Source organism: Cherax quadricarinatus, chromosome 13 (assembly GCF_038502225.1).
Source record: "Cherax quadricarinatus isolate ZL_2023a chromosome 13, ASM3850222v1, whole genome shotgun sequence".
Lineage (NCBI taxonomy): Eukaryota > Metazoa > Arthropoda > Malacostraca > Decapoda > Parastacidae > Cherax > Cherax quadricarinatus.
Window position 1 is genome coordinate 33,564,068 of NC_091304.1, and position 24,477 is coordinate 33,588,544.

The window sequence follows — 24,477 nt, forward strand, 5'->3', positions numbered from 1 at the left end:
CGCAATCTTCCCACCAGGGTATCAGATCCTGAGGAAAGATAGGAGGAGCAAAAAACGATGGAGATTTGAGGAAATGGAAGGCATGGACAAGATTGAAGGAAGGGATTACATAGTAGGTACACTTCAGTCTGGGGAACATAAGGTAGCCATTGCAGTGATGTATAATCCACCACAGAACTTCAGGAGGCCAGGAGAGAAATATGAAGAGAGCAACAGAGCAGTGGTGGGCACACTAGCCAAGGTGGCAAGAAAAGCTCACTCGAGCAGAGCAACGTTACTGGTTATGGGCGATTTCAACCACAGGGAGATCGAATGGGAAAACCTGGAGCCACACGGAGGTCCCGAAACATGGAGAGCCAAGATGATGGATTTGGTACTGGAAAACCTCGTGTATCAACATGTTAAGGACACTACCAGAGAGAGAAGGGAGGATGAACCAGCAAGACTGGACCTTGTGTTCACCCTGAGCAGTTCAGACATTGAGAGGCCCGTTGGAGCTAGTGATCACATGGTTGTGTGTTTTGAATACATAGTAGAGTTACAAGTGGAGAGGGTAACAGGAGTTGGATGGGAAAAGCCAAACTATAAAAGGGGGGACTACACAGGTATGAGGAACTTCCTGCAGGAGTTTCAATGGGACAGAGAATTGGCAGGAAATTCAGTAAATGAAATGATGGAATACGTAACAACAAAATGCAGGGAGGCAGAGGAAAGGTTTGTTCCCAAGGGGAATAGAAATAATGGGAAGACCAAAGCGAGTCCTTGGTTTACCTGAAGGCATAGGGAGGCAAAAACAAAGTGCACCAGTGAAGGGAAAAGGTACAGGAGGAAAAGGACCCAGGAAAATAGAGACTAGTTGAAGAGCCAGAAATGAGTATGCACAGATAAGGGGGGAGGCCCAGTGACAGTACGAAAACGACATAGCATCGAAAGCCAAGTCTGACCCGAAACTGCTGTATAACCATATTAGGAGGAAGACAACAGTCAAAGACCAGGTGATCAGGCTGAGGAAAGAAGGTGGGGAACTCACCAGAAGTGATCAAGAGGTATGCGAGGAGATCAACATGAGATTTAGGGAAGTATTTACAGTGGTGACAGGAAGACCTCTGGGTGGACAGAACAGAGGGGGATGCCAACAAGGAATATACCAACAAGTGTTGGATGACACACACACAACTGAGGAGGAGGTGAAGAAGCTGCTAAGAGACCTTGATACCACAAAGGCAATGGGACCAGACAACATCTCCCTGTGGGTCCTTCGAGAGGGAGCAGAAATGTTGTGTGTGCCACTAACCACAATCTTCAACATATTCCTTGAAACTGGGCAACTACCTGAGGTATGGAAGATGGCAAATGTAGTACCCATATTTAAAAAAAGGAGACAGGAAAGAGGCACTAAACTATACACCAGTGTCACTGACGTGCATAGTATGCAAAGTCATGGAGAAGATTATCAGGAGAGTGGTGGGAGCACCTGGAATGGAACAAAAGTATAAAAGCCAACCAGCACGGATTTATGAAAGGCAAATTATGTGTCACAAACCTACTGGAGTTTTATGATAAAGTAACAGAAGTAAGACATGAGAGAGAAGGGTGGGTTGATTGCATCTTCTTGGACTGCAAGAAGGCCTTCGACACAGTTCCTCACAGGAGATTAGTGCAGAAGCTAGAGGATCAGGCAGGTATAACAGGAAAGGCACTGCAGTGGGTCAAAGAATACCTGACAGGGAGACAGCAATGAGTCATAATACGTGATGAGGTATCACAGTGGGCACCTGTGACAAGGGGGTTCCCACAGGGGTCAGTCCTAGGACCAGTGCTATTTCTGGTATATGTGAATGACATGATGGAAGGGTTAGACTCAGAAGTGTCCCTGTTCATAGATGATGTGAAGTTAATGAGGAGAATTAAATCAGATGAGAATCAGGTAGGACTTCAAAGAAACCTGGACAGGCTAGACACCTGGTCCAGCAACTGGCTTCTCGAATTTAACCCCGCCAAATGCAAAGTCATGAAGATTGGGAAGGGCAAAGAAGACCGCAGACGGAGTATAGGCTAGGTGGCCAAAGACTGCGAACCTCGCTCATGGAGAAAGATCTTGGGGTGAGTATAACACCGAGCATGTCTCTGGAAGCACACGTCAACCAGATAACTGCTGCAGCATATGGGCGCTTGGCAAACCTGAGAATAACATTTCGATACAAAAGCCTTCGACAAGTGTGACCATGGCGTAATAGCGCACAAAATGCGCGCTAAAGGAATAACAGGAAAAGTCGGTCGATGGATCTATAATTTCCTCACTAACAGAACACAGAGAGTAGTCGTCAACAGAGTAAAGTCCGAGGCAGCTACGGTGAAAAGCTCTGTTCCACAAGGCACAGTACTAGCTCCCATCTTGTTCCTCATCCTCATATCCGACATAGACAAGGATGTCAGCCACAGCACCGTGTCTTCCTTTGCAGATGACACCCGAATCTGCATGACAGTGTCTTCCATTGCAGACACTGCAAGGCTCCAGGCGGACATCAACCAAATCTTTCAGTGGGCTGCAGAAAACAATATGAAGTTCAACGATGAGAAATTTCAATTACTCAGATATGGTAAACATGAGGAAATTAAATCTTCATCAGAGTACAAAACAAATTCTGGCCACAAAATAGAGCGAAACACCAACGTCAAAGACCTGGGAGTGATTATGTCGGAGGATCTCACCTTCAAGGACCATAACATTGTATCAATCGCATCTGCTAGAAAAATGACAGGATGGATAATGAGAACCTTCAAAACTAGGGAGGCCAAGCCCATGATGACACTCTTCAGGTCACTTGTTCTATCTAGGCTGGAATATTGCTGCACTCTAACAGCACCTTTCAAGGCAGGTGAAATTGCCGACCTAGAAAATGTACAGAGAACTTTCACGGCGCGCATAACGGAGATAAAACACCTCAATTACTGGGAGCGCTTGAGGTTTCTAAACCTGTATTCCCTGGAATGCAGGAGGGAGAGATACATGATTATATACACCTGGAAAATCCTAGAGGGACTAGTACCGAACTTGCACACGAAAATCACTCACTACAAAAGCAAAAGACTTGGCAGACGATGCACCATCCCCCCAATGAAAAGCAGGGGTGTCACTAGCACGTTAAGAGACCATACAATAAGTGTCAGGGGCCCGAGACTGTTCAACTGCCTCCCAGCACACATAAGGGGGATTACCAACAGACCCCTGGCAGTCTTCAAGCTGGCACTGGACAAGCACCTAAAGTCAGTTCCTGATCAGCCGGGCTGTGGCTCGTACGTTGGTTTGCGTGCAGCCAGCAGCAACAGCCTGGTTGATCAGGCGCTGATCCACCAGGAGGCCTGGTCACAGACCGGGCCGCGGGGGCGTTGACCCCCGAAACTCTCTCCAGGTAGACTCCAGTAAGGAATCGTTCAAGACACTGTACACTGTGTACGTCAGGCCCATACTGGAGTATGCAGCACCTGTTTGGAACCCACACTTGATCAAGCATGTCAAAAAATTAGAGAAAGGGCAAAGGTTTGCGACAAGGTTAGTTCCAGAGCTAAGGGGAATGTCCTATGTAGAAAGGTTAAGGGAAATTGGCTTGATGACACTGGAGGACAGGAGGGTTAGGAAAGACATGATAACGTCATACAAAATACTGCGTGGAATAGACAAGGTGGACAGAGACAGGATGTTCCAGAGAGGGGACACAGAAACAAGGGGTCACAATTGGAAGTTGAAGACCCAGATGAGTCAAAGGGATGTTAGGAAGTATTTCTTCAGTCATAGAGTAGTCAGGAAGTGGAGTAGCCTAGCAAGTGAGGTAGTGGAGGCAGGAACCATACATAGCTTTAAGATGAGGTATGAAAAAGCTCATGGAACAGGGAGAGAGAAGACCTACTAGCACTTAGTGAAGAGGCAGGCCAGGAGCTGAGTCCCGACCCTTGCAACCACAGTTAGAGTACACACACAAGTATGCATACACACACGACCACAAGCACTCACACATATATGAGTACACAAATACACATGCAAGCACACACACATGCACACATACACACACACGTTCAAGACACTGTACACCGTGTTCATCAGGCCCATACTGGAGTATGCAGCACCAGTTTGGAATCCCCAAGTGCTTTTTATGATTTGATGTTCTTTTGGCATATGAGCAAAATAGCATTTATGAAGGTACAGTATTCAGGGAAACTGATTAGCCAGACTTGAGTTCTGGAGATGGGAAGTACAGTGCCACCAATCTTAACCCTTAAACTGTCCAGACAGATTACTTTCAAATGTTGAAAAAGCGTAGATCTATGTTTGGACAGTTTGAGGGTTAAGGAGGTGGTGGTGAATGTTGCATTTTGGAGGGGCATCAAAGCTATGATGTTGCTACCCTTCTCTGATTGATGAGTGGGAGAAGACCACAGCGTTAAAAAAAATCAGGAAAACCAATTAGCCAGACTTGAGTTTTTGAGGTGGAAAATACAGTGTGTGTGCTCTGAGGAATGGGTGGGAATGTTGCAGTTTGGAGGGTCTTCCAGGGTCTCCAAACTGTGACATCTGCACCCTTCTGGCAAGACAGCAATTGGATGTATGTGTTACCTATTTTGTGGGTCAATTGAGCCTACCTTTGTGGGAAACAGCTGGTGTGTTAAGATCTATAGAGAACTTGGGTGATTATCACTGACTTCATCACTAACTAGGGTTTGGGAGTTGTGGTCAAGTTTGATCCTATAGTTGAGAAGAAGCCATTTAATTTGTTAACTATCAGAGATCTGGAGATCTTTAGTTAGCAGCATGACTCACAAAATTGTAATGACACGATTGCAAACAAACCATACCACGGACGGGGATAGAACCCGTGACGGTCTGGAGTTTTGAGAGACTGATCGTGGGTTCTATCCCTGTCCGTGGTATGGTTTATCTTTAGTTGGTACAGTTTCTTTGAAATTTGCAAATATACTTGTGCCCAGGATTTGGGAATGTGTTTTCCAAGTCTTTAATATCTCCATTATTTCATTGATCCTCTTGACATGATACTGATGTTTTAAGTTCTTTATAAGGGAGGGGATTTTTTTAATATAATTTTTATAGTTTGGGCAATAATCCCAATCTGCATTTTCTCAATGCTTTTGGTGTGTGGATCAGAGGATGCTGTTGGCCATGGGCTATTACTCTGTTGTGGCCTCTTTAGTTTTGGGAAGACAATGCCTCTACAAACAAAAGCACAGTTTTTTAAAAGTAAATTTTTTTTATAATTTCTTTATAAATATTTAACATGTCTTTCTGTTATCCATGCCATAACAGAGGCTTTCCGCTGCTGGATAATAACAAAAGGCAAGTCTGCATAAATTGAGTTGGAACTTTAAGTTTTGTAAACCAAAAATTCATATACACAGAGGTATTATTTAATATACAGTATATTTGTTGAGACTTTACCTTAATCTGTAATTCTGTAAAGGAATATAATATATTGGATTAGAAACTAGGTACTGTAGATTGAGGTCTGTTATCCTGGCATTAATAATAATGATAATAATACAGTATAATAATAATATTTTATTTGACATGATACATGTTTGTACAAAGAAATATAATAATTGGGTGTACATGCCAAAAGCCCCTTTATATGCAGAGCATTTTGGGCAAACTTAAAATTAACTTATAATTAATAAGACAATAACAGTACTTATGGTCATTAAATGAGTTACAATGAATACAAGAGAATTGATGTCAGAAGGTTTTTTGTGCCTCGTGTCAGTGTATTTATTGAATCACGTAAATTGATGGTATCATTGCAAAACTGTTAAAACACAGAAACACACTATAATAACTAAATTTGTTTGTAAAAACTTTGCAGCTCCACGTGTGGAGGATGTAGAAGTGAAGCCTGAGACGCGCAACACCATACAGTTGCCTACGCCTGTTGCTACGTAAGTGCTCTCTCAGTACAACTTAAACAGTTTTCTTTGTTTTGAACTGTATGTAAATGTATATATATATTGAAATTCCAAGTTGATATTTAATCTCTCAATGTGAATGATATATGAGTACCTTGTTCTTTTTCATCAGAGTATCACACATGTATCGCAGCACTTCCATGACTTTAGCACCTCGTAGTGATTCCCCCCGTAGCACTCGCTCGGCACCTTACCCAGCTGGTGTGACAGCTGGTGGCACAGTCACACTTATAGGAGGAAGAAATGGAGAACACAGGTCTCGAGGAGAATCGCCTAGGTCTGTCCACTCTGCAACCCCTGCGTCTCACACCTATGGGGTGTCTCGGCGAACCTCCAGTGTAGATAGCCAGTCTTCTGTGGATTCTCGAGGTCACCGCAGGTTAGTTTATCATTATTAAAGAAATAATGTACAGATTGTGAAGTTTAATACCGTACTAGGTCAGTATTTTTAATTTTTTACAATATCGCTTGCCTCGCCCATGGATACCAACTTGCAGAAAATCATACTCGTCTTTGAACTCGTCATACCACTGATTTTGAAATGCACTTCAACGTTATAGTATGCCTTTTGGGTTTTGCTGTGGTCGTTTTAATCATTGGGGTATCTGCAAACATGTTTGGTGACTTTTAAGGGAAAGGTAGTTTGTACTGATTCTATAATATTTCTTCTCAATTCAAAAAATGCAGATACCAAGATTTTTTATATATTTAGATTTCAGTAGTTTTTAATATAACCTCGCCTCACTTAACGACAGAGTTCCGTTTCTAAGACCACGTCAGTAAACAAATTCGTCGCTAAATGAGGAGCATACTATACTGATAGTGGGTTTGTGTCTACCATCTTTGATATTGTTTTAATGTCACCTTTGCACCATTTATAACATTTCTGGTATATTTTTAAATGTTTATACAGTAGTGTACTGTATATTGTAATAAACAGAATAGAGAAAATCAGCTCTAATATACATTATATAGGTATGCATAATGGTCAGAGAGCCCGTCGTAACTCTAAGCCATCAGTAAATGAGTACGTCGCTAAGTAAGGAGAGGCTGTGTAACCAAGAGTCATGATCATGCCTATACAGTGGACCCTCAGCTAACGATGGCATCACCTTATGTTAAATCCAGCATACGATACATTTTAACGCAAAAATTTTGCCACATGTGCAACATCTGGGTATCTTTATTGTAGACGTTTCGCCATCCAGTGCTTTATTAATACAAATTCCAGGACATAACTTGAAGACAGGAGGACTATATACAGAAGATGAGGTAATCAGTCCATCAACCTTGGAGTACGTGCGAAGAGCACCATAGTCGTGGAGATTCTCCACGACTATGGTGCTCTTCGCACCTACTCCAAGGTTGAGGGACTGATTACCTCATCTTCTGTATATAGTCCTACTGTCTTCAAGTTATGTCCTGGAATTTGTATTGATAAAGCCACTGGATGGCGAAACGTCTACAATAAAGATACCCAGATGTTGCACATGTGTCTTAATTTCATCTTGTTGGTATTATATACCATTCTTGCACAAAAATTTTGCCTCGGCTAATGCTAAAAAACTCACCCTACGTGATTCGTTCAAGACGCGTCCACATGTGGCCTGAGCGCGCCTCAGTTGTCCCGTGGGTGCCAGTGTTTATAAGCCGGCCAGTGCGGTCGCATCCACACATACAATCGGAACATTTCATATTATCACAGCGTTTTTAGTGATTGTACCTGCAAAATAAGTCACCATGGGCCCCAAGAAAGCTTCTAGTGCCAACCCTGCAGGAAAAAGGGTGAGAATTACTATGGATATGAAGAAAGAGATTAAGGAAATGTGTGCAAAGTGGCTTGAAGTGCAAACCTTTATGGATGAAAATCACCCTCACACAGCTATTGCAAGTTGTGCTGGTGACTATCACAATGACAATGTTGTTAACCACTTCAGACAAATCATAAAGGAACGGGAAGTACAGGCCTCTATGGACAGATATGTTGTGCGACAGAGGTCCAGTGACACTCAAGCTGGTCCTAGTGGCATTAAAAGAAGGGAAGTAACCCCGGAAAAGGACTTGATACCTCAAGTCCTAATGGAAGGGGATTCCCCTTCCAAACATTAACAACTTCCACGCTCTTCCCTCCTCCCATCCCATCAATCATCACCAGATCTTCAATAAAGGTAAGTGTCAGTTTGTGTGTATTAAAATTAATATTTCATGTGGTAAAAAATTTTTTTTTTTCATACTTTGGGGTGTCTTACATGGATTAATTTGATTTCCATTATTTCTTATGGGGAAAATTAATTCAGCTAATGATAATTTCAGCATACGATGAGCTTTCAGGAACAGATTAATATCGTTAGCTGAGGGTCCACTGTACATTCATAATCAATTTACCCATTATATGACCTGTACCAAGGCTGAAACTGCTGATCAAAATGCACAAATAATACAGATTTTTTGTTTGCTGTAGGCACAGGCGGAGTCGTGGGCGATCATCTGATGGAGAGAGTGAGGCTAGCAGTAAATGCTCTTCTCGAGGGCATCGTCGCCATCGCCATCGTCATCATTCTGACGATTCAGACCATCACCGTCACCGCCATCGCCGTCGAAGGCATAAGTAATTTTGCTTTATACCATAAAGATAAAAGATAGATTTTATTTCTTTGCAAGGTTACAATGTGTATTTACAATTTTGATTAGTTAAGTACAAAGAAAGCCACTATCATGCCAGGGCATTTCAGGCAGACGTATCCTAATACATAATAACTACTTAAGTCTAGACAAGATAAGTTTGGTTAACTTTTTAATACATCTTTATTTTATCTTAATACTAATGTGAGGTAATCAAGGTTGTGGTTTATAAGGATAATAATTTTGAAGTTGCACATAATAAACACAGTATTACAGTTAAAGGTTCAAACAGCAATATTTCATGGATTGGCAGATGTTTTAATAGACTCAAGGTCATCTTTCAACAAACCGGCCGTATCCCACCAAGGCAGGGTGGCCCAAAAAGAAAAACAAAAGTTTCTCTCTTTAAATTTAGTAATTTATACAGAAGGGGTTACTAGCCCCTTGCTCCTGGCATTTTAGTCACCTCTTACAACACGCATGGCTTACGGAGGAAGAATTCTGTTCCACTTCCCCATGGAGATAAGAGGAAATAAGCAGGAACAAGAACTAGAAAGAAAATAGAAGAAAACCCAGAGGGGTGTGTGCATATATGCTTGTACATGTATGTGTAGTGTGACCTAAGTGTAAGTAGAAGTAGCAAGACATACCTGAAATCTTGCATGTTTATGAGACAGAAAAAAGACACCAGCAATCCTACCATCATGTAAAACAATTACAGGTTTCCGTTTTACACTCGCTTGGTAGGATGGTAGTACCTCCCTGGGCGGTTGCTGTCTACCAGCCTACTACCTACAACAAACAGATCTGTTTGTGATTATTGATAATACCACTGTATGGGCAAAATGTCAGTAAAGGATTGCATTGTACTGCACTTGTCTTTATGTATAGAAGACAACACGATGAATTCACTTTAAATACTGCTGTGAATATCTGTAAATTCACCTTCTAGTCATTGATAAATTTTGTTGAATTTGGATTATGTAATTAAGTTTTAAGGAAAAATTTTACAAATGGAGGGTGACAGTTAAACTGCTACAAAATACACACTCTGTAAATTCAGCATAACCTAATTCATTATAATCATTGATAATACTCTTTATATTTTCAGATCAGGTGGTAACATGGTAAACAGTGATACCCAGTGGGCCCAGGTGCAGGCAGGCGAGGTACAGGTTCGGGGCAGCACAGCCACTGTGCGGGATCTTTCTCATAAAAGTGGCTATCAGCCTTCAGGTGTTGATACTGAAGCTGACTCCCACCATCACCAACATTCCAACAAAAAGCGACACAGGAAACACAGGTATATATAGTTTGAACGTAGATTGATAATTGTACGTTAAATTTTAAATTTATTATAACATTTTTAGGTTTAAATTTTTTTGTATCTTTGAGGCTTATGTACATAGATGAAAATCAAACTCAAAATGCATAAAGAATTCAAATGATACTCTCCCTAGGTCTCGGTCTAGGTCTCCATCTGAAGTGAAAAATACAAGACTGCCAGATGAGCTTCGGCGACACCTGGAGTTTGATCTGCAGAAGACACAAGGCCTGACTGAGGCAGAGTTAAAGGAGATCCCTTACACTAAGGTAGAAACTGCTAAGACCATTAAGATTAAGTACACTTCTCCAAAGACCAAGCGACACAAAAGTCCTCGACGTTCTAAAAGGTTGGTTTGTGCAAATAAAATGCACTCGTTTTTAGTTAATGCACTATTATAGATTGGTTCTGACTGATACAGTATTTGAAGGATGAAAATACAGTGGCACCTCGGGATACGAACAGCTCAAAACTCGAACAATTGTTTATTTTTTTTTTTTTATCACACTGGCCGATTCCCACCAAAGCAGGGTGGCCCGAAAAAGAAAAACTTTCACCATCATTCACTCCATCACTGTCTTGCCAGAAGGGTGCTTTACACTACAGTTTTTAAACTGCAACATTAACACCCCTCCTTCAGAGTGCAGGCTCTGTACTTCCCATCTCCAGGACTCAAGTCCGGCCTGCCGGTTTCCCTGAATCCCTTCATAAATGTTACTTTGCTCACACTCCAACAGCACGTCAAGTATTAAAAACCATTTGTCTCCATTCACTCCTATCAAACACGCTCACGCATGCCTGCTGGAAGTCCAAGCCCCTCGCACACAAAACCTCCTTTACCCCCTCCCTCCAACCCTTCCTAGGCCGACCCCTACCCCGCCTTCCTTCCACTACAGACTGATACACTCTTGAAGTCATTCTGTTTCGCTCCATTCTCTCTACATGTCCGAACCACCTCAACAACCCTTCCTCAGCCCTCTGGACAACAGTTTTGGTAATCCCGCACCTCCTCCTAACTTCCAAACTACGAATTCTCTGCATTATATTCACACCACACATTGCCCTCAGACATGACATCTCCACTGCCTCCAGCCTTCTCCTCGCTGCAACATTCATCACCCACGCTTCACACCCATATAAGAGCGTTGGTAAAACTATACTCTCATACATTCCCCTCTTTGCCTCCAAGGACAAAGTTCTTTGTCTCCACAGACTCCTAAGTGCACCACTCACTCTTTTTCCCTCATCAATTCTATGATTCACCTCATCTTTCATAGACCCATCCGCTGACACGTCCACTCCCAAATATCTGAATACGTTCACCTCCTCCATACTCTCTCTCTCCAATCTGATATTCAATCTTTCATCACCTAATCTTTTTGTTATCCTTATAACCTTACTCTTTCCTGTATTCACCTTTAATTTTCTTCTTTTGCACACCCTACCAAATTCATCCACCAATCTCTGCAGCTTCTCTTCAGAATCTCCCAAGAGCACAGTGTCATCGAACAATTGTGTAAGTGTATATATGTAAGTGCTTTTTTAAGTGTATTTTTGGGGGTCTGAAATGGATTAATCTAATTTACGTTATTCCTTATGGGAACAAATTCGTTCAGTATCGTTACTCGAACAGCCTTCTCGAATGAAATAAATTCGTATCCCGAGGTACCACTGTATCAAGTCTGCATCCTCTGTCCTGTTTCTGGTATTCTGCTTCCCCAATCTTCATGACCCTGCATTTACTGGGGTTGAATTCAAGTATAGTTACTTATCTGATCACTTGCAATTTGTTCAATTTTTTTTTTAAGGGAGACCGAGTAAAAAAATTGAGTGAGAGAAAAAGACAGCGTGAGACCTCTCACAGTTGTAGGTAGTGCTAATTTTATTATGGGGAAGTGGAATAAGAATCTTTCCTCCGTAAGCCATGCGTGTTGTAAAAGTCGACTAAAATGCCGGGAACAATGGGCTAGTAACCCCTTTTCCTGTAAAGATTACTAAAAAGAATAAGAAGAAGAAAATTGTCAAAGTGGGAAGTCTGAATGTGTGTGGATGTTGTGCAAATGATAAGAAAGAGATGATTGTGGATGTTATGAATGAGAAGAAACTGGATGTCCTGGCTTTAAGTGAAACAAAGCTGAAGGGGGTGGGAGAGTTTCAATGGAGAGGAATAAATGGGATTAGGTCAGGGGTTTCAAATAGTTAGAGCTAAAGAAGGAGTAGCAATAATGTTGAAGGATAAGCTATGGCAGGAAAAGAGGGACTACAAATGTATAAATTCAAGGATTGTGTGGAGTAAAATAAAGATTGGATGTGAAAAGTGGGTTATAGTAAGCGTGTATGCACCTGGAGAAGAGAGAAGTGTAGAGGAGAGAGAGAGATTCTGGGAAATGTTGAGTGAATGCGTGGGTAGTTTTGAATCAAGTGTGAGAGTAATGGTGGTTGGGGATTTCAATGCTAAAGTGGGTAAAAATGTTATGGAGGGAGTAGTAGGTAAATTTGGGGTGCCAGGGGTAAATGTAATTGGGGAGCCTTTAATTGAGCTATGTGTAGAAAGAAATTTGGTAATAAGTAATACATATTTTATAAAAAAGAGGATAAATAAATATACAAGGTATGATGTAGCACGTAAAGAAAGTAGTTTGTTAGATTATGTATTGGTGGATAAAAGGTTGATGGGTAGGCTCCAGGATGTACATGTTTATAGAGGGGCAACTGATATATTGGATCATTATTTAGTTGTAGCTACAGTTAGAGTAAGAGGTAGATGGGAAAAGAGGAAGGTGGCAACAACAAGTAAGAGGGAGGTGAAAGTGTATAAACTAAGGGAGGAGGAAGTTCAGGCGAGATATAAGCGACTATTGGCAGAAAGGTGGGCTAGTGCAAAGATGAGTAGTGGGGGGGTTGAAGAGGGTTGGAATAGTTTTAAAAATGCAGTATTAGAATGTGGGGCAGAAGTTTGTGGTTATAGGAGGGTGGGGGCAGGAGGAAAGAGGAGTGATTGGTGGAATGATGAAGTAAAGGGTGTGATAAAAGAGAAAAAGGTAGCTTACGAGAGGGTTTTACAAAGCAGAAGCGTTATAAGAAGAGCAGAGTATATGGAGAGTAAAAGAAAGGTGAAGAGAGTGGTGAGAGAGTGCAAAAGGAGACCAGATTGAAGAGTGGGAGAGGCAGAGGCACTGTCAAGAAATTTTAATGAAAATAAGAAAAAATTTTAGAGTGAGTTAAACAAGTTAAGAAAGCCTAGGGAAAGTATGGATTTGTCAGTTAAAAACAGAGTAGGGGAGTTAGTAGATGGGGAGAGGGAGGTATTAGGTAGATGGCGAGAATATTTTGAGGAACTTTTAAATGTTGAGGAAGAAAGGGAGGCAGTAATTTCATGCACTGCCCATCTTTTAGGAGTGAAGGAGTGAAGAATGTAAGTGTGGTGGAGGTATGTGAGGCATTACGTAGAATGAAAGGGGGTAAAGCAGCTGGAACTGATGGGATCATGACAGAAATGTTAAAAGCAGGGGGGGATATAGTGTTGGAGTGGTTGGTACTTTTGTTTAATAAATGTATGAAAGAGGGGAAGGTACCTAGGGATTGGTGGAGAGCATGTATAGTCCCTTTATATAAAGGGAAGGGGGACAAAAGAGATTGTAAAAAATTATAGAGGAATAAGTTTACTGAGTATACCAGGAAAAGTATACGGTAGGGTTATAATTGAAAGAATTAGAGGCAAGACAGAATGTAGGATTGCGGATGAGCAAGGAGGCTTCAGAGTGGGTAGGGGATGTGTAGATCAAGTGTTTACATTGAAGCATATATGTGAACAGTATTTAGATAAAGGTAGGGAAGTTTTTATTGCATTTATGGATTTAGAAAAGGCATATGATAGAGTGGATAGAGGAGCAATGTGGCAGATGTTGCAAGTATATGGAATAGGTGGTAAGTTACTAAATGATGTAAAGAGCTTTTATGAGGATAGTGAGGCTCAGGTTAGGGTGTGTAGAAGAGAGGGAGACTACTTCCCGGTAAAAGTAGGTCTTAGACAGGGATGTGTAATGTCACCATGGTTGTTTAATATATTTATAGATGGGGTTGTAAAAGAAGTAAATGCTTGGGTGTTCGGGAGAGGGGTTAGATTAAATTATGGGGAATCAAATTCAAAATGGGAATTGACAGTTACTTTTTGCTGATGATACTGTGCTTATGGGAGATTCTAAAGAAAAATTGCAAAGGTTAGTGGATGAGTTTAAGAATGTGTGTAAAGGTAGAAAGTTGAAAGTGAACATGGAAAAGAGTAAGGTGATGAGGGTATCAAATGATTTAGATAAAGAAAAATTGGATATCAAATTGGGGAGGAGGAGTATGGAAGAAGTGAATGTTTTCAGATACAGTGGACCCCCGCATACCGCACGCATCGCATACCGTACAGTCCGCATACTGCTCGCTTTTTTCGCAAAAATTTTGCCTCGCATACCGCCCAAAAACCCGCTCACCGCCCTTCGTCCGAGACGCGTCCAATGTGCGGCCTGAGCCATGCTCACATGTTCCGCCGGTGGCATTGTTTACCAGCCAGCCTCCTCGGTAACATCCAAGCATACAATCGGAACATTTCGTATTATTACAGTGTTTTTGGTGATTTTTTCTGGAAAATAAGTGACCATGGGCCCCAAGAAAGCTTCTAGTGCCAACCCTACAGCAATAAGGGTGAGAATTACTATAGAGATGAAGAAAAAGATCATTGATAAGTATGAAAGTGGAGTGAGTGTCTCCGAGCTGGCCAGGTTGTATAATAAACCCCAATCAACCATCGCTACTATTGGTGGTACAGCTGCTGCTGTACCACCGTCAGCTGCTGCTGCACTGTCAGCTGCTGCTGCACTGTCTGCTGCTGCTGTTGTACCACCGTCAGCTGCTGCTGCTGCTGTAGCATCGTCTGCTGCTGCTGTAGCATCGTCTGCTGCTGCTGTAGCATCGTCTGCTGCTGCTGTAGCATCGTCTGCTGCTGCTGTAGCATCGTCTGCTGCTGCTGTAGCATCGTCTGCTGCTGCTGTAGCATCGTCTGTTGCTGCTGTAGCATCGTCTGCTGCTGCTGTAGCATCGTCTGTCGCTGCTGTAGCATCGTCTGTTGCTGCTGTACCACCGTCAGCTGCTGCTGCTGCTGTAGCACCGTTGTTGGTGTGGCTTATTGAGAATACCAAGAAACAATTAACCCCAGAGGATTTTCCACCCAGGATAACCCAAAAAAGTCATTGTCATCGAAGACTGTCTAACTTATTTCCATTGGAGTCCTTAATCTTGTCTCCCAGGATGCAACCCACACCAGTCGACTAACACCCAGGTGAACAGGGAAAAATGCCTGGAACTAGTGCTCATATTGGTGAATTTAAAGCCAGCAAAGGTTGGTTTGAGAGATTTAAGAATCGTAGTGGCATACACAGTGTTATAAGGCCTGCTCTGGAAGAAAATGCCAAACAGGACCTACAGTACTCAGGAGGAAAAGGCACTCCCAGGACACAGTGTCTCATCAGTCATTGCTGCATCAATAAAGGTGTCATTTATTCTTCATTTAGTAGAGTAGTACATGCACAATATATATTGTGCATGTACTACTCTACGATTGTGCATGTATCCTTCTCTTTGTGTGTAGGAAAATGTATATTTCATGTGGTAAAAATTTTTTTTTCATACTTTTGGGTGTCTTGCACGGATTAATTTGATTTCCATTATTTGGGGAAAATTCATTCGCATACCGAACATTTCGCATAACAATCAGCCCTCTTGCACGGATTAAAGTCGCTATGCGGGGGTCCACTGTACTTGGGAGTTGACGTGTCGGCGGATGGATTTATGAAGGATGAGGTTAATCATAGAATTGATGAGGGAAAAAAGGTGAGTGGTGCGTTGAGGTATATGTGGAGTCAAAAAACGTTATCTGTGGAGGCAAAGAAGGGAATGCATGAAAGTATAGTAGTACCAACACTCTTATATGGATGTGAAGCTTGGGTGGTAAATGCAGCAGCTAGGAGACAGTTGGAGGCAGTGGAGATGTCCTGTCTAAGGGCAATGTGTGGTGTAAATATTATGCAGAAAATTCGGAGTGTGGAAATTAGGAGAAGGTGTGGAGTTAATAAAAGCATTAGTCAGAGGGCAGAAGAGGGGTTGTTGAGGTGGTTTGGTCATTTAGAGAGAATGGATCAAAGTAGAATGACATGGAAAGCATATAAATCTATAGGGGAAGGAAAGAGGGGTAGGGGTCGTCCTCGAAAGGGTTGGAAAGAGGGGGTAAAGGAGGTTTTGTGGGCGAGGGGCTTGGACTTCCAGCAAGCGTGCATGAGCGTGTTAGATAGGAGTGAATGGAGACGAATGATACTTGGGACTTGACGATTGTTGGAGTGTGAGCAGGGTAATATTTAGTGAAGGGATTCAGGAAACTGGTTATTTTCATATAGTCGGACTTGAGTCCTGGAAATGGGAAGTACAATGCCTGCAATTTAAAGGAGGGGTTTGGGATATTGGCAGTTTGGAGGGATATGTTGTGTATCTTTATACGTATATGCTTCTAAACTGTTGTATTCTGAGCACCTCTGCAAAAGCAGTGATAATGTGCGAGTGTGGTGAAAGTGTTGAATGATGATGAAAGTATTTTCTTTTTGGGGATTTTCTTTCTTTTTGGGGTCACTTTGCCTCGGTGGGAGAATGCCGACTTGTTGGAAAAAAAAAATAAAGCATACATGTAATATTAATTTTTTTTTTTCAACAAACCGGCCGTATCCCACCAAGGCAGGGTGGCCCAAAAAGAAAAACAAAAGTTTCTCTTTATAAATTTAGTAATTTATATGGAGAAGGGCTTACTAGCCCCTTGCTCCTGGCATTTTAGTAGCCTCTTACATCACGCATGGCTTACGCAGGAAGAATTTTGTTCCACTTACCCATGGAGATAAGAGGAAATAAACAAGAACAAGAACTAGAAAGAAAATAGAAGAAAACCCAGAGGGGTGTGTATATATATGCTTGTACATGTATGTGTAGTGTGACTTAAGTGTAAGTAGAAGTAGCAAGACGTACCTGAAATCTTGCATGTGTATGAGACAAAAAAAAGACACCAGCAATCCTACCATCATGTAAAACAAATACAGGCTTACGTTTTACACTCGCTTGGCAGAACAGTAGTACCTCCCTGGGCGGTTGCTGTTTACCAACCTACTACCTAAAACCTTATGAAGTACTTTCTCTAAATCCATAAATGTGACACACAGCTCTTTACCCTTATCTAATTATTTTTCACTTGTATGCCTCCATATTAACACTCGGTCTACACATTTACCCTTTCTAAATCCTTGTTCCTCCACAATTTTACTTTGTCTTAGTCCTAACTCCTTCAGATTGCAATAGTGATGAATTTTACAAGAAGAATGGATTCAGTTATGGTAGTATGCATTTGGTTACAGAATAAATTGTCATTTGAACATTTCATTGAAGTACTTATTATCATACTAATTAACCAGATCTTATTGTCTTGGAAATTAATGTAACTAGCAGGTTTTTGAAATTCATAGACAGAGGTTTGTCTTGTTTAATTTATATACATTATGGAACTGTTCTGCAACTGATAATTTTTCTTGTTATGACTGTCAGATGTTCTCATTATTCCAACTATTTCTGTTACTGCTGAAAAAGGTATAAATGCCAACAAGTTGACGATTAAGATGTGCAACAGTTGGGTATCTTGATTCATCAATAAAGATACCCAACTGTTGCACATGCATCTTAATCAACATTTCTGTTGCTGTTGGTAATTTGTTGAAGGGAAAGAGATACAGAAAGATGAAGAGGTTAATGTGTATTGAGTCCCGTGTACGTAGTTAATTGTAGCTAAGTAGCAGAACTTTTGTTATAAGCCACTGTCCATTTCACCAGTAACTCCAGTGATCGTAAGGCTACTCCCCCAGCTGATGGAGAATCTCCTCCACCACCATATACTCCCTCACCTGCCAGCAAGACAAATACATTACCCAAAGCCAGTCATAAGGTAAGTGTATAGTATCAATTCATATATTACTGTACGTAGATGAATTTCTGAGCTGGTTAACTTGTTAGTACAATACCTGTGTGTTCTGATTGCAATGGAAAATAAAGCTAGTTTAAGAAAAACAGTCTGTTGATAAAGAATGTATAACTTTCATTTATTAATACAGTAAATGAAAAACTGTTTTAGGAATTAGAATAATTTTTCTAATTTTTCAGGACAATTCGGATGAAGTAACTGGTGCAAGAACCCCTGATGGAAGTGGCATGGTCAGCAGCAACCTGCGTCCCCCTGGCCCAAGGTATATCCTCCTCATGCACGACCTCTATGTTTAACACAGTATTGTAAACCTCTGTACTAACATGTAATGAATGGATGAAGCTAAGTGAAAAATGGCTGTGGTGATGCACTTTATATGCAATAACTTTGTTAAATCCTGAAGATCTTGTTTGACAGCTGAACATAAGGTTATAACATATTTATTGATGCTTTCATATAACCCATAAAATTTTCACTTACTTTGTCTTGAATCAGAATTACTAGCAGTGTTTAGAGTATTTAAAACTGTATAGAATAAAAATAAAAGTAGCTAATATAAGGAAAATATATCTTCAAATTTGTTTGTTTGAATTTATGAAAAATTGTTACCATGGGCTTGGAACAATTAAAAAAAAGATATATACTGTACTTTTGAAACAAATATACCATTCTTATCTTGAAAGACTGTATACTGATAATACAAATAAATTAAAAATGAGGATAAGTTTTTATTTATTGTAGTTATTCTATGTCTTCAGATTTCAAAGGATACTGCAGTCTTCTTATATTAACCCGTAAACGGTCCAAACGTATATATACGTTTTTACCGCTAGTGCCCCAAACGTATATATACGTTTTGTGTGTCCTACATTTAACATTGCCACGATAAGCCTGAGTCGCCTGGATATGTGAGAATGGGTGTGAGCACTCACTGTGCACCATATTAAAATAATTGGGGATGCCTGGGTACCATATGCTCTTTTTTCCTATTAAAAAACAACAATTTTTTTTTCTCAAAAAAGTTGGGGCAGTATGGTAGTGAACGTATATATATGTTTGGACCGTTTACGAGTTAATGGCTAACATAACCTCTGCCTATGATGGAGCTCTCTGAAAAACTAAATGGTCATTTTTAAAACTACATATTAGAAAAGCCCATCAAAATGTTCATCGACTACAATACTGACTTGGTTTTCTTATAGTCCTTTTAATTTCTTACATCTGTTACTTTTAACAGTACATATTTTTTTTAATATGAGAGAGAGAGAAATGTAGATATGTGTGCATGCAATTCTACACATTTATAAATTTGCTGTTTATCAGTCAGTAGACACTACAGCCCACAAATAATATAGTTTACAAATAATATATGCTGCCTGAAATGCTTAGGCATGCTAGTGGCCTTCTTTGTAATTAATGTTTTATAATATGTAAAGCACACATTGTAAGCTTTGCACAGAAATTAACATTTTCATTTTCATATAGCTCACAAACCTTAGAACACAGTGTAGCTCAAAATATTATTGCAAAAGATATAGCTCAAATAATATACAGCACGTAGTTCACAAACTTTTTTTAAACGGCCATTATCATTCATTCATTCGCTGGTTTTGCCGGAAGTGTGCTGTCATCACAGTTCGAACTGCTCCTTGAGCTGCAACATTCCTACCCCCTTTTCATAGTGCAGGCACTGTATTACCCATCTCCAGGGCTCAGGTCTGGGTAACCGGTTTTCCCCTGAATCCATTCTTGTATATTATCTTGCTTACTCTCCAACACACAAAATCCACTTGTATCAACTTGCTTCATTCTAAAATGCTTACACAGCTTGCTGGATGCTGAAGCCCCAAACACTCAAAACCACCTTTACTTGTCCCTCCAACCCATATGGGACAACTACTATCCCTGCTTTCTTCTGCCCACACAGTTATATCACATTCCATCCCCTCTAAAACCCCAAACCACCTCAACAATCCCTCCTCAGCTCTCTGAATTATACAAACCATTTTTCTGAAAATCAAAAGGCTTATAAATCATATACAATAGCTCACAAACAATTTAGCTCAAACACTGAAGCTCACAAATACTGTAGCTCTAAAACAACATATATCATAAACAATATACTATTGTAAATCATAAAATGGTAAGGGACTATACTGCCAGTAATAATAATGTTAATGATAAAAATAATAATAATAATAATAATTTTTTGGTTTACAAATGCATTGCATACAATGTATTGTATAGCATGTTTGAAAATTTAAAAATCACATTTCTATTGAAAAAACATTAGAAATAACTACTTTGGACATTGAATACAGTTGCAGCTTTCTTTTAAAACAGCAGCAATGATTAGTGAAGTTTTGAATGTGAATGCAAGTTTTGTAAATTGCTAATATTAACTAGAGAAGTGATGATCATTCAAGTCACTATGGAAAGTGCATAATATTTTCCAAACATTGATCACTTGGCTACTGTAGCATGTGTGAATGTTAACTTCTGCAGAAGTGCCAGAAAAGGAATGAGAACTTTTCATAAGAAAAAAAAGGCAGTTGAAGGGAACCCTTGTTAGTGCTGCAGTATTTCGTCAATGGATGGACTTAATTATATAATATTTAATAATCCACTACTGAATGAAAGATTGTACAGTAGTGAGGGTTTCCCTACAACATAATCTTTTTAGCTACTTGTCGGCTTATGCCATCATCAACCACCAATGAGAGTTTTCATCTTTTGTGTGAGGTACTGTTCAAGTGTCTGTAGAGTGCAAAGCAACTGTTCTACTCTCAAATTTGTCTAAAAATTGGTTCAGCTGTGGAATAGCAAATACACAGTGCAAAGTTGTGTTGGTTATTAGATGGAGGTTGCAAATTAGTTTATGTAATAGGTTATGAATTAATCTAGCTGTCCTGATAATAATGACTACAGTTGTATGCTAGGTCTAGATTTTAGTAGTATGTAAGCAATATAATTAGTTTGCCTGAAATGCATTACATAATAAGTGGCTTTCTTCTTAACCTTCATTTATATCAAATTTTATTTGTAAAGTATTTTATCAAAATGTGTTCAATGAGGATATAAAACTAACTACTGTAACTTTTTTTATGGCTCTTAAGATATAAAAAAAAATAATTTTAATTTAAATTTTAGTAAAGACAGGATGTCCTCTTAAGGAGAACTTGCATTTATGAAACAAAAATCTTTAGTTCTATTAAACATACATAGAAGTTACAGTAGTGAAATTTACATTTTTATTTGCCTACAGCTTTGATTCAGTTATAACAGTACAGATGAAAAGAACTTATAAAAATCACTGTCCGCATTTTGAGTACACCATTGGTTTTCCAATATTATAGTGAACTACTCCTGGTTTTCCAATATTATAGTGAACTACTACTGGTTTTCCAATGTTATAGTGAACTACTGGTTTTCCAATGTTATACGGATTTAGGTACTCCTGGTTTTCCAGTTATAATAAACTACCCCATATTTATTATTTTGAGTTAGGTTTGGTATGGTTAACTTTAAATAAAATAATTTGCCATTTCTAACAGTGTAAGAAATTTAAAAAAAAAAGTTTTAGGTAAAAGGCTTCTCTGGGTTTTAGGAGATACTTTATAACAACGAACATCTGAAAACCAGCACTATTGTTGTTGGCAACTGGATTTTTCACATTCTGTAAATAATGTAAATCATTTATATACAGTAGGGCCCTACTTATACGGCAGGTTAGGTTAGTAAGTAAGTTTATTCAGGTATACACAAATACAGTTACATAGATTATCACACATAGCAGCATGTGTAGAGAACCTAGGATAACCCAAAAAAGTCAGAGTGACTTATTTCCATTGGGGTTCCAGGCTTCTGCCGGAAAGCAGACATCACCAGAAAGCAGAACGCCATTTTTTCCACTTATAAATGCATGAGTTTATGAAGGATGAGGTTAACCATAGAATTGATGAAGGAAAAAAGGCGAGTGGTGTGATGAGGTATATGTGGAGACAAAAATTGTTATCTATGGAGGCAAAGAAGGGATTGTATGAAAGCATAGTGGTACAAACTCTCTTATATGGGTGTGAAGCTTGGGTTGTAAATGCTGCAGTGAGGAGGCAGTTGGAGGCAGTGGAGATGTCTTGTCTAAGGGCAGTATGTGGTGTAAATATTATGCAGAAAATTCGAAGTGTGGAAATTCGGAGAAGGTGTGGAGTTAATAAAAGTATTAGTCAGAGGGCTGAAGAGGGGTTGTTGAGGTGGTTTGGTCAATTAGAGAGAATGGATCAAAGTAGAATGACATGGAGAGGGTATAAATCTGTAGGGAAAGAAAAGCAGGGTAGGGGTCATCCTCAAAAAGGTTGGAGGGAGGGGGTAAAGGAGGTTTTGTGGGTGAGGGGCTTGGACTTCCAGCAAGCGCGTGTGTGTGTGTTAGATAGTAGTGAACGGAGACGAATGGTTTTTGGGACCCAACGAGCTGTTGGAGTGTGAGCAGGGTAATATTTAGTGAAGGGATTCAGGGAAACCGGTTATTTTATATAGCTGGACTAGAGTCCTGGAAATGGGACATACACTGTCTGCACTTTAAAGGAGGGGTTTGGGATATTTGCAGTTTGGAGGGATATGTTATACGTATATGTATATCTTTATGTATGCTTCTAAACTGTTGTATCTGGGTGCCTCTGTAAAAACATTGATTTTATATGAGTGAGGTGAAAGTGTTGAATGATGATGAAAGTTTTTTCTTTAAGGGGATTTTCTTTCTTTTTGGGTCGCCCTGCCTCGGTGGAAGAAACTCGACTTGTTGAAAAAAAAATGAATATAAATGCCAGATAACAAGTTTACACTAACATATATTTAGTTAGCAATAGAACTAGGCATTAAAAACAATGAAGAGTAAAATACACACACAATACACCCATTATACTCACCTTAAAATATTTGTAGTCTTAATGTAGGGTGTGAGGTGAGTTATATTTGTAGGAAGTCTGGTTTGGGAAGTATGGTAGCCAGCAAAGTCAGCCCTCCCTGCCCCACCCCACCCACATGTAATGTAAACAAACCAGGCGAACATGTCTGGTTTTCGTTCATATGTGTTTGTATTATACCATAATACAAGCACTTTACATTGTGTACAAGTTGTCTCCACGTTGATACGGCAGAATAAATAAAGAGCAATACTCCCATTCTCATTTAACACCATTTTTAGAAGAAATGACACTCTGAGTGAAGGCATAAGAAAGGAATGAATTTTCTGGTTACTCCCAGTAATATTATAGTGTACACATTTTCTCTGATGTTGGACTACTAGTCGCCTAGCTACCACAAGCCCTACAAATCGCCTGGCTACCACATCTCATATTTATGTTAATTTATTCTACTGTGGGGTGTATTTATCATGTTTATATGTCTCGTAGCATGTTTATTAAATAATTTTGAAAAAATATAATAGATGGATTAATGGAAATGTCTATATTAACATAATACACGACATTTAATGTGCCCAACAGATTATGTGTAGGCATGATAGTGGCTCTCTTTGCACTGCAACTCATTTTTGTAATTTCATAATCTCAACATAATCTTGCAAGGAAATAAAAATTGACCGATTGATTATTAATAAGGCATCAAGAGTAGAGAGACTCTTAGTGATTTTAATGTGTACCTGCATACCAGCACAGTGTGTAAGTATATTTAGGTACAGGTACACATGGTAAGTATATTTAGGTACAGGTACACATGGTAAGTATAATTTTCAGAGTACATTTAAAATATGCAATAATTTTAAAATGCTTGAAATTTTGGAGTTTCCAGACATACTGGCGAGATGTGCTCATGGACAGTGTTAGCAAACCGGGTGGGGAGTGCTGTATTAGAAAGACCGGGAGCCGTATAGCAAGTTTGTCATAATTTGAAATTGCTGTATTAGCGGAATGCCATAAAGCAGGGCCCTACTGTATAGTACACATGGGAGGAGGGTTCAATCGAAGGTCTTGAAATTGCTTTAGTAATTAGATATGTATATAGGTAAGTGTAAGGTTTATTTAAAAATGAGTAAAGTGTACTACTTTATTGCTCATTTATACTGTAAATTTTAAATACAGTGGAACCTCGGTACTCAAATAGCTCTGTACTCGAATGCTTTGCTTGGTAAAAAAAAACGCTCGGTAGTCAACCGTTTGCCCAGCACTCAACCAGACAAACACAACCTGCCAGAACATGTGCGTCAGTCTCCCTGCAGCTATCACTCAGTCCAAAACTCCACTGAACTTCTCTGTAAACTATTTCATGTTTCTTCACATTTATTGGTGTTTTTTTTTATATTATTTGTATAAATAAGCCACCATGGGGCCTAAGAAGATTAGCGATAACGCCAGCCAAAAAGTAAATACGTAGTGTGTGTTTGCCCTGATGTACACATCGCCTCTGCCGCCTCATATAATATGGCTTGTACGTATTATTAATTTGTCTTTATTGTGCTTCCGGGTTATCTGTCGTATTTCTGATATCAAGTTAG

General features: G+C 39.8%; 1 protein-coding gene across 1 annotated transcript in view; it reads left to right on the forward strand.

Annotated features, from left to right (window-relative positions):
• LOC128688504 (uncharacterized) overlaps positions 1-24,477 on the forward strand; it is a 436,494-nt gene that overhangs the window by 310,837 nt on the left and 101,180 nt on the right. The window contains exons 13-20 of the mRNA XM_070084744.1: positions 5,318-5,347; positions 5,871-5,943; positions 6,083-6,349; positions 8,432-8,578; positions 9,704-9,895; positions 10,053-10,265; positions 17,822-17,933; positions 18,149-18,231. Coding sequence (XP_069940845.1) covers positions 5,318-5,347; positions 5,871-5,943; positions 6,083-6,349; positions 8,432-8,578; positions 9,704-9,895; positions 10,053-10,265; positions 17,822-17,933; positions 18,149-18,231 — 1,117 coding nt within the window. The remainder of the gene's footprint in view (positions 1-5,317; positions 5,348-5,870; positions 5,944-6,082; positions 6,350-8,431; positions 8,579-9,703; positions 9,896-10,052; positions 10,266-17,821; positions 17,934-18,148; positions 18,232-24,477) is intronic.